This window comes from Phialemonium atrogriseum (assembly GCF_030411735.1).
Source record: "Phialemonium atrogriseum strain 8032-3 unplaced genomic scaffold QBC33scaffold_29, whole genome shotgun sequence".
NCBI classification, from domain to species: Eukaryota; Fungi; Ascomycota; class Sordariomycetes; order Cephalothecales; family Cephalothecaceae; genus Phialemonium; species Phialemonium atrogriseum.
In genome coordinates, this window is record NW_026848166.1 from 255565 (window position 1) to 270748 (window position 15184).

Consider the following 15184-nt stretch of genomic DNA (forward strand, 5'->3'; position numbering starts at 1 on the left):
ATTAGCCGTCTCTCTCCACACGCTGCTTGACATCATAATAGACCGGCGATATTATGATGCCTCACTATTGGGGATCTCTGGCCACGTTGCCAAAAGCCGAGGCCAGAACATAAAGAAAATCCCATTCCATCCATTCTTCGATCCGAAGCTTTTCTCGTCTCGGCAGATCCCTCTCGGTGGGTTGTCATAGACTCCTTTCCTCGAACGAGTCAAAAGGCAGGCACACACAAACACACACATATACATACGCACACCAATCACACACGCACAATGGCTCGCGCAACACGCCCATCCTACCTCGCCATCGCAGCAACAATCTGCACCCTCCTCACCCACGGCGCCCTCTCCAAGACCACTGGCGACCCAATCCAGGTGCAGCCCCCCGCAGGCCAAGGCGATGGCCTCGCCTACGACACCACCATCGCAGGGTTAGACGCCTTCGCCAGCAACCTGACGGCGGGAATAGAGTTCGCCCAGGCGGCCGGCGGCGGCTGGTACGATCCCAAGCTATGCTCGGGCGGGTACTGCGTGTACGGCAACCGGCAAGCCGCCAACGGGCGGGGCGTCGCGGTGGTGACGACGGGCACCAACATGCAGCGGATCAAGCGCATGGAGCCGATCATGGGGCGGCGCGAGAACAACGGCCCCACGGCGGCCGGCGACCCGGGGTTCGAGGAGAGGGACGTACCCGGGCGGGGCGTCGTGCTGGTGGCCAACCGGACGCTTCGGCGGGGCGACACGCTGATGGCGTGGACGCCCGTGCTGTTCGTGCACAAGAGCCTGTACAAGGACCTGTCCGAGGACGAGCAGGGCCGGCTCCTCGCGGCGGCGGTGCACCTCCTCCCCGACGCGACGCGCGACCGGTTCAAGCGCATGATGCTGACGGCCAACGCGGGCGGCGGCAAGCGCGACCTCCGCGAGGTGGTGAAGCGCCTGTCGTTCGAGACCAACATGGCGTACCGGTTCGCGCCGTCGGACATGGACAACGAGAAGCACTACGTCACGTACCCGGAGGTGGTGTCGCTCGCGCACGACTGCCGCGGCAACGTGGCCTACTACATTGACGGCGCGCACACGCACCACAGCACCGTCGCGCGCAAGGTGGCCCCCGGCGAGGAGCTGACCATGTCGTACGTGGACCCGTTCATGCCGCGGGCGCAGCGGCAGGAGTGGGTGGACAAGTGGAAGAAGACGGGGTGCTCGTGCGCGCACTGCACGGCGGGCGGGGACCTTGGGGCGCTGGCGAGGTCGGACGAGCGCCTGGCCGAGATCCAGAGCATCGAGGCCGTGCTCAAGGAGCCCGACAGCAAGGGCGTCACCACCGACATGCTGGCCCGCCTGGTCGAGCTGTACAAGGAGGAGCGCCTCGAGCCGCGCATGTCCGACATGTACGAGCTCGTCGCCATCAACTACAACAATCTTGGCTATGCGAAGCGCGCCACAAAGTACGCGCTGCTCGCGGCGCAGGCTGGGGCCGTCGAGAGGGGCGCCGACGCGAACGATATCGTGGCGATGCGCATCTTGGCCAAGGACCCCGAGGGGCACTATTCGTGGCGGACTCGGGTGCCCAAGAGCAAGGGCAAGGGCAACAAGGTTGCTGGGAAATGATGGTAAACTGAAGTTGGCGTAGTTGGCGTAAATGACGGGGTCAATGGTACATGGAAGAAAGGGGTGGGCGGGAATGGGAGGAGAAACAAGAGAAAGTTATCTAAGAGCGTGCATGTCATATCTTCTATCAAATCTAAAAGCCCAGATTCCCGAGAGAAAATAGTATAAATAATTACACCCTCCCAACCAGGTCTACCCACCCAGGTCTATTCCGCTTTTGCCTTCTCCTCGGCATCCAAGCGCGCCTTGACAGCCTCGTACTGCGCATACGCATCAGCCTCGGCGTCAAAGTTGAGCACCCACTCCTCGCGCTTGAGCTGCAGCGAGTCCGGGTCCTTCCAGATGGCGTCCCAGTCGGCCTTGTGCCACATGTCCCTCGTCGAGACGCCCGTCGCCTGCACGCGGTGCACCCTGTCATACCTGATCTCCTGAAACACCTTCGCCGCCTCCCTGACGCGGTCCTTGCCGGCCACATCCAGGCACGCCGCCATCACCACCCCGTCCTCCATGCTCTGGCTGGCGCCCTGGATCGACGTGGGCAGGAACGGGTGCGCCGCGTCGCCGATGAGCACGGTGCGCCCCTTCGGCGACACGAAGGTGGGCACGGGGTCGCGGAACACGAGCTTGAAGTCGAACAGCCGGTCCGGCGGCGTGGCCTTCACCTGCTCCAGCACGACGGGGTCCCAGCCCTCGAGGCAGGCCAGCACGTCCTCGATCTTGCCGGGGAACTGCCAGTTCTCCTCAATGTCCGAGTCGTCCTTGTGCGTGCACACCCAGCTGATCTCCTCGCCGCCCTTGATCGTCGCCGTAAGGAAGTGCACGTCCTGCCCGATCCACGCGTTGTGCGTGTCCCCGTCGACAAGGTGCTTCGTCAGCGGGTTCGTCTTGAGGTCTCCCGACGGGAACCACGCGCGGTAGACGGCATACCCCGACGGCTGCGGCCTGTCGTCGAAGCCAAGCACAATCTTCCGGCCCTTCGACTTGACGCCCTCGGCCGCGAGCACGATGTCGGCGGTGAACCGCTGCCCGCCCTCGACCTCGACGCCGGCCTTGTCGTCGTCCTCAAAGTAGTCGACCACGGCCTGGCCGAGGCGGATGTCGATGCCCCTCTGGCGGGCGTGCTCGAACACGATGCGGTGCAGCTCGCCGCGGTGGCCGTTGATGCGGCGGCCCCAGGCGCGCTCGCCGGCGAAGTCCTGGGTGGTGACGTACCTGCCCTGCCAGTCGTGGTAGCGCAGCTTCTCGGCGCGGTGGATGATGGGGTCCATCTGCTCGACGACGCCGGGCCACTTGGCGAACATGCGGCTCGAGTTCTGGCCGAAGCTGATGATGTCGCCCAGCGGCTTCAGCTCGGGGAACCGCTCGAACACGACCACCGAGTGGCCCTTGCGGTCGCACTCGATCGCCGCCGAGAGCCCGCCGAAGCCGGCGCCGACGATGATGACGCTGATGCCCGAGGGGGGCAGTCTAGGGAAGTCTGCCATGGCTTGGTGGTGGTGTGTGCTGGTGTAGCTGTTACTTTGGTGCTGCAACTGCTACCTGCAACTGCTGGTGCCAGAACGGGGACTTGCGACGAGGAGGCAAGCTTGAGCGAGTGTTATATGATGGACACTTTGAATATCCCCAGTTCTCTCCATCTTAAGTCCGATCTGTGCTGACATCTCGGAGAAGAAGCAACCCTCCCTTCCCCGCGTGGCATCTTCCCCGCCTCCGTAGCGAATCGGCTTGTTGGAGAATATCCAGATTCGCCGCCCGCACTGGGGCTAGTTCCATCGGCAGTTGAACAAATCGCCCGAGCCCTATTGATAGTTCTGGGGGAAAAGGCCACCTCGGCAATACGCGGAGAACAGTGGGGGTTGCATTTCCTACACAGTACGCGCCGGGCCCGTCCAAGGGGCAGGGGTAAGCTGCGGATGCGGAGAAGAACCTGGTTAGCCTGAAATTAGTATTGGCAGAACCACACAAGCAAACAGTCGTCGCATGGTCTGTCGCCCTCAATCCAACCCAATAATCCAATTCTACTCTCCTCTCCTTTCCTTTCCTTTCCTTTCCAACCCAGTGTCCAGTGCCTCAGACACATACACACGCTCACACACGCCCACACACAGAGAGAACAAGAGAAACACGCCACAATGCCGTTCGGGATTCTGGAGTCGAAGCACATGGAAGACGTGCCTGGCACGGGTAAGTTGTCGCTCCCGCCTTGGCACCGCCTAGCATCCCGAGACTCTTCTTCCTCGCTGACGCGACTTGGCCGGCAGCTGTCATGACCGACCAGGACGACCTGCCACCCGAATTCAGTGACATCCCGAGAGATCAGCTGAAGCACGGAACCGGGAGGTTCAAGAGTGTCATCCTCGTGCCGCAGCCATCTGACAGTCCGAACGATCCCTTGAATGTGAGTGGAAGCACTCTCAAGTGCGGCGGTGCCTGGCTTTAGCCAAACTGACTAACGTGTGCATACAGTGGCCACAATGGTTTGTTGCTTTCCCCTTTTCCAACCTCACCATGTATGTCTTAGTTTTGCTGGGTGTCTGTCCCTGACACGGAGTATGTGCGTGTGCACTGCAGGAAAAAGGAGATGATCCTCCTCATCATCGGCCTCTCCGCCGCGGTTGTCGGCGCCTACGGCCCGATGCTGTCGCCGGGGTTCGTTGAGATCTCGGCGAACCTGAACATCACGGTCGAGATCCTGTCGCAGGCGACGGCGTGGCTCATCCTGACCATCGGGCTGGGCCTGTTCATCACGAACCCGCTGGCCAAGATCATCGGCCGCCGGCCCGTCTTCATCCTCGCCATCTGCATCATGTTCGCGACCAGCGTGTGGGGCGCCGCCGTCAAGAACTACAACTCGTTCCTGGCCAGCCGCATCGTCGCCGGAGTCGGCATGGCCCCCTACGAGGTCCTCGTACAGTGCACCATCGGCGACCTGTACTTTGTCCACGAGCGCGCCACCCGCATCGCCGTCTGGAACCTGTTCCTGCTCACCGGCATCAGCGGCGGCGCCCTGGTCGCCGGCTACATCATCGAGCGCGACGGCTACCAGTGGACCTTTGGCGTCTGCGCCATCTTCTTCGGCATCCTCATGATCGGCATCGTCTTCTTCGTGCCCGAGACCGTCTACCGCCGGGACTCGCTGGTCGTCGTCGCCCGCGCCGGCGCAAAGGAGTCCGACCCCGTGCACATGGTGTTGGCCCACGAGCATGACGCCCACCGCCATGCCGAGAAGAAGGACGAGAACCCCGGCCAGGTCGAGGTCGCGGTCGCCCACTTGGGAGCCGATGAGAAGAAGCACAGCTACATACGGTCTCTGCGCGTCTTCACCGGTCGTCACACCCACGCGCCGATGTGGAAGGTCTTCACGCGGCCCTTTGTGCTGCTGTTCTACCCGGCGGTCTTCTGGGCGTTCCTGTTATACGGCAAGCAAACCACCATTTTCTCCCTCTCCGCCCCTTCTCCTCTCCTCATGAAACACACCAACAGCCGAGCATGATCTCTAACCCCGACCCAATCACAGGCACAACAATCACATGGATCGTCGTCTTCTCCGTCGTCAACGCCGTCATCTTCGTCAACCCGCCCTACAACTTCTCAGTCAGCCAGACGGGCCTGATCAGCCTCTCCCCCTTCATCCTGACGGCCGTCGGCGAGGCGATCGCCGGCCCTCTCAACGACTACATCTGCCTGTGGCTGACGAAGCGCAACCGCGGCATCTACGAGCCCGAGTTCCGCCTGCCGCTCATGATCGTGGCGACCATCCTGGGGGTCGTGGGCTTCTTCGGCTTCGGCGCCACGGTCCAGTACCAGACGCACTGGCTCGGCCCCGTCCTGTGCTTCGGGTTCGCCAACATGAGCATGGCGTTCCTGGCCACGTGCGCGTTCGGGTACGTCGTCGACTGCCACCGCACGCTCAACGAGGAGGCGTTTGTGGCTATCAATGCCAGGAATATCTTGACTTTTGGGTTGACGTACTTTGTCAACGACTGGCTTGCCGAGGATGGCGCCTTGGTTGTGTTCTGCATCCTGGGAGCTCTGTTCCTTGTCGTGTGCTTGCTGACTATCCCTCTCTGGTGAGCTCCCCTTACCCCTGGCTTTGGCTCTGGTGTTGTCCATGGGGAATTGGATGGGACGGCTGTGCTGACGCTTGCGAATAGGATCTATGGGAAGCGGGCGCGTGCGCTAATCGCTCGAAACGAGTGGCTTCAGAGGTTCATGAACGATGAATCTGACGGGAGCTAGTGGACACAGGGTTCCGGTGAGACATCAGAGGTAATTCTTGAGTTTGTTTGGATGAGTGGGATGGACAAGACGCAGAGTGATACTGAATGAACTTCATATACAAAGTTTATGTCATAATAGCATATAGGCGGACATCATATGCCAGAGACTACTTAATATTTGCATATATTGTCGCCATAAATGCATATTACTCTTGAGCTGCGAGGGATTTATGGTGTTTCCGGGTTGAATGCAGTTACGCATACTAGCGTTGCTGATGTGCAACCAACCTGTGGGTGCTGGCGGGCCGGGGAGCCGGATCGGCAAGTCAGGCACCAACTGACCAGATGGACCAATCAATGCACCCCATAATCCCTGCCTGCCTGCCATGTCTCGCACTAGGCTATTGTAGGGATGCTAATTTCAAAATCCCCGGAGTCCCCTCGTCGTCGCGCGCAGGTGCCCGACATTTTCCCAGCCCTCAAAGTACAACTTCCGTGGCCAATGTTCGCGATCGCCTGAGTCGCCAATTCACCGCCCCATCGGCGGTTGAACCGCTCCTTTGCCCGAAGTCGAAGACGAAGACAAGACGAAGACGACGAAGACGACAAAGTCAAACAATAGCCGCTCTTTTCCGATGATGACATTTATCAGCCACTCCTTCACAATGCGCCGGGCGATTCTATTCCTATGGCTGCTCGCCTGCGCCGCCTCCCCCGCGATTGCCGCTTCTGGTACCGCCTGGGTGACACCTCACGAGAGCTACTCCTCCTCGGTCGGCGTGCTGGGCTGCAAGATCAACACAGACCGTGTCGCATACTGGCCGGGCTCGGTGGACTGCAACAACGTGTGCGTGTCGCTGAGCTACGGGGGGCGGACAGTGTACCTGCTGCGGATCGACCAGTCCGGCGGCGCGCACGACGTCAGCTACGACGCCTGGAACTACCTTTACACGGGCTACTCTGCGACGTCGAAGCCGACGGCGGGCGGCGAGGTGGCGATGGAGTACGCCGACGTGGACGCCTCCAAGTGCGCCGACCTGATACACACAAAGGGCCACAAGCTGCCGTTCAGCGCCGCCAACAGCATGAACTTCATCGCCAGCTGCCTCGACCAGAAGGACAGCTGGGTGGCGAAGAACTACCTCATGTACAACATCCTCGACCCGCTGTGCACCTGGGGCTACGACGAGCAATGTACGCTCAACTACCCGGCCGACAACCAGCCCAAGTGCCCCCGCACGCTGGGCACCCCCGCCGCCCTGACCAGCGCCCCGGTCTACAACATACAATACCCGTCCGGCAAAAGGGTGCTCGCGGGACAGGTGGCCTCCGTGCCGGGCACGTCCGGGAGCGCGTACAGTCTTGGGGGATCGCGGGGGAATATCATCCGTCTGGACGCGGTCAGGTGGACGATGCTCGCGTCCCTACTTTTCTTTTCGCTTCTATACTCTCTTTAGCCTCGGCGGGGCCACGCTGGGGCGTTTCTTACTTTTTCTCAGCTCGAGAGGGGGCTTTTGGAGAACCGCTCTCCGTCCTGATACCACCTGTGTATATGTGTATAGCTTAACGATTCCCTGTTTCTGATGAGCAACTGGTTCATCCCTTCGCTAGGTGCATGTGATGTGACCATATGATGATGAGCATGGAGAGGATTTGGGGAAGGAAATGACAATTCGACAATCTAACTAGGTAGGTATTCCGCATCAGTCAAGTACACGACATACGACAAAAGCAAACAAAAACAACGCATTCGCCAAGTAAAGCTAATAACACATCGCCCTCTCCTCGACCTCGGCGCACCCATCTCTCCCGAGTGTCCACTGGTCGCAGAGCACGTTGCACTGCACGCCGGGCCTCACAAACACCCTCCCCTCCTGCCCGACCCACGGCAACCTCATCTGTGCCGACACGTCCCCGGGCGCGACCCCAGCACCCCTAAAGCCATGCGCACAAGCACAGTAATGCGCCCCCGCGCCCGCCGCCCCGGTCCCTCCCACGACCGCGATACAGCTAGCAGTGAGCCCACACCCATTAAACCTCGGATCCGGGTCACACGCCTGCAGACACGCCTTCTTGCAAGCTGGCGTACAATCCGAGCTCCCAGCAGGCCCATCATCGCACTCCTCGCCGATCCCGGGCTGTACGATTCCGTCCCCGCAAAACTCCACGTGGCAGGTAGCATCGCACCCATCGCCAGCCACCAAATTCCCATCATCACACGCCTCCCCCGGCTCCAGGACGCCGTTCCCGCACACCGCCGGCGACACCTTGCAATCGGCCTCGCACCCGTCGCCGGACACGTTATTCCCGTCGTCGCACTCCTCCCCGCCATTATTGGGCGAGAGGATGCCGTCGCCACAGATCCCGCGACAGTCCTCGTAGTAGAGGTTACACACCCTCTGCAGGTCGAGCAGGGTCGGCACGACGCCGTTCCCGCCCCTCAGCGGGATGCCGGGCTTCGCCGGGGTCATGGGCGGGAGGTAGGAGGGCGGGCGGGCGAAGCTGGAGGCGCCGTACTGCATGATGGAGAGGACGTCGTAGGGGCCGGACCAGTCAACGGACGCGTCGGTGGGCGACAGTTTGTGGAAGTTGCAGCCGTAGTCGATGCAGGTGGGCGGCGAGCAGTGCGCGTCGGTGCAGTGGTCCACCTCGTTCTCGTGCGGCGGCGGCTTCATCACGAAGGAGCCGCAGACGCGCGTGCAGTCCAGGTCGATGTAGGCGTCGCGGTCGGGGCGCATCTGCTCGTGGATTAGGCCGAGGGCTGGGCGGTGTGTTAGTGGTGGGGGGGAGTAGTCAAGGGGGCATGGATGCTTGCTTACTGTGTCCGATCTCGTGCACGTAGACGCCCAGATCCTTGCCCGGCCCGCTGCCAATATCCCCCAGGACGAGGTAGTTCCCGTTAGCGGACTGGGCACGGCCGACGGGAGAGCTCGACACGCTCCCCTTGTCGAGCTTCAGCACGATGGGGCCGTTGGCCGTCGACACCGTCTTGAAGGATCCCTTGTCGATGAAGCTCAGGAACGGCAGCCGGTCGGTCCAGATCTTGGTGGCTTCGAGCCAGTTGTCGACCCGCGCGTCCTTCGTCGCCTGGCTCTCCCAGTAGTACTCGACGCGGCCGCCGGGCCACTTGAGCGAGCTCTCCCTGCCCAGCGATAGCGCTCGCCGCTGTATCTGGGGTTGGTCTCCATCCCGCTTGTGGACCACGGTCGAGTTGCCGTCGGGGACGCGGAGTGCGAGGAGCTCCTCCTCGGAGCCGAAGATGACGTCGCCGTCGATGATGGCGAGGTCGTGCATGACGAAGTACGACACCCGGCGTTGCACGGGGGGGTAGGTGATGTTGTAGGCATAGCCGGTGTTGTTGACGAACTCAGTGGGGGGCTGGTATTCGATTGTGATGGTGGTCAAGTTCTGTCCCGGAAAGGCCCAAGCAGTTGCATTGGCTATGGTGGTGTTGGATCTGTCAAATCCGGGAGTGGTTTCGTTCTGAGCGAAAGACTGGCTGAAGAGCAAAGCTCCCAACCCAAGGAGTTTCAGAGCAGCCGCCATGCTTAGGGAAAGAGAAGTCGATGGAGTGTGCTATCTCAGAAACTCCCACACTAGATCAGGTCGAGACGACCCTTTTTGACTTGATATTTCGATGTTTAATTTATGGCATCCATTTCCGGTCATCTGCCCGTGGCTTGCTTCGCAGGACACGGTTGGGGTTGAAACCTCGGACTTTTGACACTTGTGGAGGCATTGTTGGTGAAAATAGAAGTATTGCCAAGTGTTTGCTAAATGCACAACGAATGGGTTGAAAGGCACCCATTTTCTTGGCCCGACGGCTGAGAACGACAACACCGTCAAACAGCACGCAGAGCATAAGGATGGAGAAAAAGGAGGCGTCCGCTAGCGGCGAGCCAGCCACCATCGCCCACTAAGCTTTGAGTCTGGGTCACTTGGCATACGGGCGAAGCAACTGAAGTAAAGACAAGCTCAAGCTAGCAACGCAGGCCCGAGAATAAGGTTGCGGCTGAGGGTTAGAAATGCACGTTCAGCCTGAGAAGCCCATCACGAGGGTCGCTTCTCTTATTATTGAACAGCCCCCTTGCCGTAATCTCAGCCACCACCATACCACCATTCCATACTTTGCCGAACCGTTCCCAGACAAAGACGCCCCAGCTGTCGGGCTCTTGCTGCGGCACCATTAAAATCTTGGGCACTCTTCCGAAAGCTAAATACGAGAACAGAGGCCTTACAAAAGCAGAGGCCCAGAGCACATTGCCGTGTTTGGGCTGGAGAAGACCATCATCACGTTCAAGAAAAACCAGAAGAGAGAGAGAGAGAAAAACACCCCCATTATGACTCCCAAACGGTCCAACAAACCCCCCAGGCGGTCCCTCTACCCCTGCGTCACCTCCTACCTTATCCAGGTCCTCCAAGTCTTGTCAGCATGCACCGTCTCCGGCGTCATGTTCTTCTTCATCTCGCATCTCCACGGGAAGAGCTATACCATGCCCTGGATGTTCTTCATGGTGAGTCGTCATGTCTCTCTCAAGACAATTTCCAACCTTTTCGCCGAGTCTAATCCTCTGCAAGCTCCAAGCCTCAGCTCTCCTAACCCTGATCGCGATCCTGGGTCTCTCCATCTGGGGATGCCTGCGCGGCCCCATCCCGCTCATTGGAAGCATCATCCACGGGGTGCTGTTTGTCTCCTGGGGCATCGGGTTCGGCCTGCTCGCGCACGCGATGAGCACAACCATCACCAGGCCCTGTACGACTGTGTATTGGGGCAACAGCCAGGGTGTCCAGATCTGCACTCTGTACAAGGCCCTGTTTGCGGGTGCTGCCATGGGAGTGTAAGTAGATCGGCCCCTCTCTTTCAATGCATCAGTCTTGATTATTGGAGATAATTAACTGTTCGTTGGCTTTTCCAGTCTGTCCACTCTCGGGGCAACGGCCGTAGAGATCTCAGCCAGCCGCAAGCTGGCTGCAATGAGAAGGCGACAGCCCGAAGACACGGTGGTGCTGCTCACGAAAGGACCCGCTGATACTCGCTACATGCCCGTCTGGGGTGACGATGTTCATGGGCGGACACATCAGTACTCGGGGAGAGGCTGAGCTGGGGGACCACCCCCTGAGCTGCAGTTCCACAAATCAAGCATGTAATTAACACTTGACGAGATGTGGTTGGAACTATTAGGCAATCGGGACTGCGAAACGGAACATGGTTTTTATTTTCTCTGTCGTTTAGTCAAGAGGCTGGTGTTGTGTAGCTCAATACCAGATATCACCTTCACTCTTGAGTTCTGGGCCTCTGTCTACCGTCCCTTTCCATAGCGTATTCCGAGGCAATAGACCTTGGCCTTGCTGAACGTGTTTTCGAACGCGTTGGTGAAGTACAGGTCCCCGTCGCGGTACTTGATTCCATGTACCCCCTCTCATTAACAGGCGATCCCTCAGGCGCCTTCAATTCATCGTCCGCCAGTGCGACGCTGTACTCTCCCGTCGCGACGCTCATCCTATAGATGGACCCCTCTCCCGCGCCGGCGATGAAGACGGTGTCATTTTGTTGAGCCGATGAAGAAGCCCGACTCGGGCACCTTCTTCACCGGCGTCGTCCTCGTGAGGTCCACCTCGTACACGGCGTAGGATCCCGACCTCGGCGCGAACGTCTTGGTGTCGAGGTCGCCGGCCACGACGGCGAAGACGTCAGGCGAGATCTCGGCTATGCCCATCAGACCGGGCGCGCCAGAGATGGAGAGCACCCTGGACGCCTCCTTGGTCGCAGGGTCTACCTTGATGCTTCCTATCTACCCACTCTACCCATCCCCTGTGTCTATCTTCCAGTGTAGAAACTGTGCAGCTCGCACGCGTTCTAACCCCACAGAACATAACACAAATCAAGCAGCTCAAGGTAAGCCCAACCAATCTTACAAACTGGTTCTGTGGGAGGTTGATTACCCAGTCCAGTCCTCTGCAGCTCAAATGCCCCTAGAATGCGAAGAATGAAGAGGAACAGTTTCTATGGTATGGCCTTGATTATACGCGACCCTGTTAAACCACGGCTTCCCTAACGCATCGCTGATAGCTTAATCTGGAGTGAGACAAGTTTTTAACCCCCCCCATTGCCCCCAAACGAGGTGCTGATGCAGATCGGCACACGAAAGCCGACTAAGGCTCCAGTCATCGCCAATTCCAGTCCATCTCAGGCTCGCGAGTGCAGATCAATACCACTACATAGAGGTTGCAGGCAACATGTGGCAGCGCTAGGAATACGAGAACACATCCCGCCAATCAGCCGCGCAGCTTCAAAGCAATGCTACCCTCTATGACGCTGTAAATGACGAGAGCTTCCCGTCGGTCATTATTAATTAATGTCCTGTTCTGTTGTCGTGTGTGCTTGGCTCTAGATGCCTAGAACCCTTGGGTCTCTTGATCACTTGACGCAGTTTAGCACGCAGCTAAAAGGGCCGAAGGCGAAATGCGAGTAGACACGCATACCTGCCAGAGCCCTTCATTGCCGGAATAAGTAGCCAAAGGGAGCCCACCCGACGAGAAGGAGCCTGGATTATTTAACAGAGACACTCTGGTAGAATCTACTAAACCACAACAATCCAATTAAACCGTGAAATCTCTCCCAAGGCCAAAAATGCTCTTCCCCACAGCCGCCCTCGCCGCCTCCCTCTGGGCCTCCACGACCCTCAGCCAACCCTCCAACCCGTCGTCCCGCCCATTCCACCTCCACACGCAACTCAAGCCCGACCAGCCCGGCAAGGACCGCTTCGACAACCTATGGCTGTACGCCTACCACACGGGCGCGGGCCTCAACGACGCCATGCTATCGGGCAACAAGACGCACGCCATCGCGGGCTTCCTGACCGCCAGCAACATCACCACGACGCCCGGCGGCGACGCCCTCTACGGCGTTGGCTTCGACCTCGGCGGCGACACCGGCTTGTCCTGGGGCCTGGGCCCGCAGATCGGCGTCAACACGTACGCCGCGTGGCAGCCCGTGCGGATCGACGCCGGGGGCGCGGCTGCCGGCGAGTACAGCGCCTTCTTCGTCGACGGGGACGGGTTGCAGTGGACGACGAGTGCGACAGGGATACCGGATAGCTTTGGCGGGTGGTTTGGTGAGTTTGGTTTGCCCCTTTTCGTCTCGTTTCCGGCAAAAAAAAAAAGAGCGGCGTGGTTACTTCTGCGCACTGCGAACTGTGGGAGTGTCGGTTGCTGACCTGTTGGTTCGTCTTCTCATTAGTTTGCAACTGGTGGCATGGGGATATTGACGGGGCTGGCGCTGGGCCGCAGCTGTTTTTCAGGGTTAATGGGTTTGGTCACATTGCTCTTGAGACCTGTGCGGATGTCTTCCTAGTCCCTGAGTACATCTGAAATGTGTGAGTTCGAGTCGTGCATTCATGTTCCCCACGCAGAGGCGGCTGGGAAGATGCCGTTTTGGATAGGTAGGTAATTATTGGCGCAAGCATTTTTTACTAGAGATTATAGCACTTATTAGCATCCTAGCCAAGAAAATAAATAAAGTGATGGGAATAGATCTGATATCTTCGAAATCAAATATAGGCAGTCACCAAGATAATTAAAAAAAGACTAAAAAAAAGAGGGGGGTTTGGGAACCTGACAGGACTTGAAATGCGTCGACTTGAATACGTCGACGTGAATTTCAGGATCGTCCTACCTGACGACGACGGCTATAATAAAGGCCAGACGACGGCAGAAGATATTAAACCCAATGCTGTACCAATGCCCACTATGCCATCGGATGGCTGAGGTCTGGTTTGGAATTTGGTTCCACAATCGGGGTATATATGGATGTGTACAGTACCGACCTAGGTAGTTTGTACAGCCATGCCGTTGTCAAGTTGACTTCACCTTCACTTCACTTCACTTCACTTCACTTCCACCTCGAAACCGGTTTAGGGGCAAGTGGATTCCAAGACCGTGCGAGAGTTCACATGTTCTCTACTCTTGTGTTAGGTCTATTCGTGAGATACGATGCTCCCTCCACGTCTCGTTGCCCCCAAAAATGTTTACAGTCCGGTTTGTCTGGGGAGGATTCAGGGGCTAGGGGTAGAGCATATGGGAAACTCTCATTGGGCCGATGATATTGCTTGAGGCTCTTGGTGCTCTCTTTATCCAACCCAGCGACTGGAGATTTCACAGATTCTCGATCTTGAAGCAAGATAATAATTAAAGAGGAATTGGAGCCTGGTTTTGATCTGGAGGCAGACGGAAATCTCCGATAATAAGTTGGGTTGGTTCTAATGGACTTGAGCCCCGACTTGAGCCCCCCGAGAAGCAAACGCTTGTCGGACGTGGACGGAGGTTCATCTATCACCGAGATGTTTGGATGAGCTGCTCTGGGCATGTCTCCGCTTGAAAGACTGGGCGCCTGTGACTGTTGACCTGTTACTCTCGCAGCTACGCCGGTGCGCCCTGATTAATATAGTCTTGCCCTTGAACTCGTTTTGCTATCATTAATTAATGGAGGACGGCTTGTTTGAAGTGACACGTCGTCTTCTCTAGACCAGTGTAACACGGCCGGCCATTCCGGGGGAGAAACGGCGATTGGGGAAGGATTCCGTGCCCAGCTATGAGCATTGATGGGGGACTGTACTGCGGATGCTGTATCTATGCGGATCGCTGACGAAGACTGAGTTAAGCCGGAGAGGCTGTGGCTGTTTCGCTCGCTCCACGATTGTCAACGCCAACGCCAAGACCACGAACAACGACTTGAAACTTTGTTAAAGTTCCGTCCCCGGTTCGCAGGGGTGTATTCCAATTTCCGGGTCCCACGACCCATGACAGCCAGGAATTGTGAGACTGCATCTGCCGCACTTGCATGAGAACTCCACGGTTCCCCCACAACATGCATAAAACTGCTCTTCAGGCCAAAGGCATGATTCGCTCGCCGTTTCTTCGTCAATTGGAGGCGGAGCCAGGGATACCAAACAGAGCCGAACATCAAAGCGCAAATCTTCTCGACTCTGTGGCCCGCCGCGGTCTTCCCATAATTAAATAAAACACGATTGTCCCCGTCCGATGGGAACGACGAAAAGGGGGTCCGGTTGGCGTGCTTTATGCTTAAAATCTTGATCCAACCCAACCCAACCCAACCCGAACGGAATCGAAATTATGGCAGCACGCCCGCCTCCACGTCCACATGGACTGACGCGGCGGTAGGAAGAGACTCAACTCGTCCGGCCGACAGCTAGCCAGCAATGGAAACATTGACGACCAAGCTGGACTTGGACGGTGCAAGCCCATCACCATCCCAACTACCACCACCCCCGAGACCGAAATGGCTAGTAGCTGGGCCCGCCTCCCGCGGCCCGGGCTCGGAACCGACATCCTCCCCA

The 15184-nt window shown here is 58.4% G+C and overlaps 8 protein-coding genes across 8 annotated transcripts; 5 read left to right on the forward strand and 3 right to left on the reverse strand.

The window, feature by feature from the left end:
* Window positions 1-270: 270 nt before the first annotated feature.
* Window positions 271-1608, forward strand: QBC33DRAFT_458779 (uncharacterized protein; the record flags this gene model as incomplete). The annotated part of the gene is made up of 1 exon (XM_060424901.1): window positions 271-1608. One exon carries the CDS (start codon window positions 271-273, stop codon window positions 1606-1608), a length of 1338 nt encoding a protein of 445 aa, XP_060279941.1.
* A 105-nt stretch (window positions 1609-1713) lies between these two features.
* QBC33DRAFT_214108 (putative salicylate hydroxylase) lies at window positions 1714-3549 on the reverse strand. Its single transcript, XM_060422699.1, has one exon. The coding sequence runs from the start codon at window positions 3090-3092 to the stop codon at window positions 1815-1817; it is 1278 nt and encodes a 425-aa protein (XP_060279942.1). The 5' UTR covers window positions 3093-3549; the 3' UTR covers window positions 1714-1814.
* On the forward strand, window positions 3474-6071 carry QBC33DRAFT_549044 (serine/threonine kinase 16). Its single transcript, XM_060428933.1, has 6 exons — window positions 3474-3792; window positions 3870-4006; window positions 4075-4085; window positions 4180-5027; window positions 5126-5678; window positions 5763-6071. Exons 1-6 carry the CDS (start codon window positions 3741-3743, stop codon window positions 5845-5847), a joined length of 1686 nt encoding a protein of 561 aa, XP_060279943.1. The 5' UTR covers window positions 3474-3740; the 3' UTR covers window positions 5848-6071.
* A 133-nt stretch (window positions 6072-6204) lies between these two features.
* On the forward strand, window positions 6205-7624 carry QBC33DRAFT_549051 (uncharacterized protein). Its single transcript, XM_060428934.1, has one exon. The coding sequence runs from the start codon at window positions 6464-6466 to the stop codon at window positions 7283-7285; it is 822 nt and encodes a 273-aa protein (XP_060279944.1). The 5' UTR covers window positions 6205-6463; the 3' UTR covers window positions 7286-7624.
* QBC33DRAFT_573177 (uncharacterized protein) lies at window positions 7592-9558 on the reverse strand (the record flags this gene model as incomplete). The annotated part of the gene is made up of 2 exons (XM_060430691.1): window positions 8648-9558; window positions 7592-8589 (listed from the first exon to the last, which is right to left on the reverse strand). Exons 1-2 carry the CDS (start codon window positions 9372-9374, stop codon window positions 7592-7594), a joined length of 1725 nt encoding a protein of 574 aa, XP_060279945.1. The 5' UTR covers window positions 9375-9558.
* Window positions 9559-10168: 610 nt separating this feature from the next.
* On the forward strand, window positions 10169-11064 carry QBC33DRAFT_573178 (uncharacterized protein; the record flags this gene model as incomplete). The annotated part of the gene is made up of 3 exons (XM_060430692.1): window positions 10169-10342; window positions 10407-10666; window positions 10745-11064. 3 exons carry the CDS (start codon window positions 10169-10171, stop codon window positions 10926-10928), a joined length of 618 nt encoding a protein of 205 aa, XP_060279946.1. The 3' UTR covers window positions 10929-11064.
* A 307-nt stretch (window positions 11065-11371) lies between these two features.
* QBC33DRAFT_622700 (uncharacterized protein) lies at window positions 11372-12175 on the reverse strand (the record flags this gene model as incomplete). The annotated part of the gene is made up of 3 exons (XM_060432859.1): window positions 11372-11620; window positions 11745-11784; window positions 12144-12175. 3 exons carry the CDS (start codon window positions 12173-12175, stop codon window positions 11372-11374), a joined length of 321 nt encoding a protein of 106 aa, XP_060279947.1.
* Window positions 12176-12244: 69 nt separating this feature from the next.
* On the forward strand, window positions 12245-13354 carry QBC33DRAFT_573180 (uncharacterized protein). Its single transcript, XM_060430693.1, has 2 exons — window positions 12245-12943; window positions 13069-13354. The coding sequence occupies exons 1-2, from the start codon at window positions 12460-12462 to the stop codon at window positions 13197-13199; spliced, it is 615 nt and encodes a 204-aa protein (XP_060279948.1). The 5' UTR covers window positions 12245-12459; the 3' UTR covers window positions 13200-13354.
* Window positions 13355-15184: the final 1830 nt, after the last annotated feature.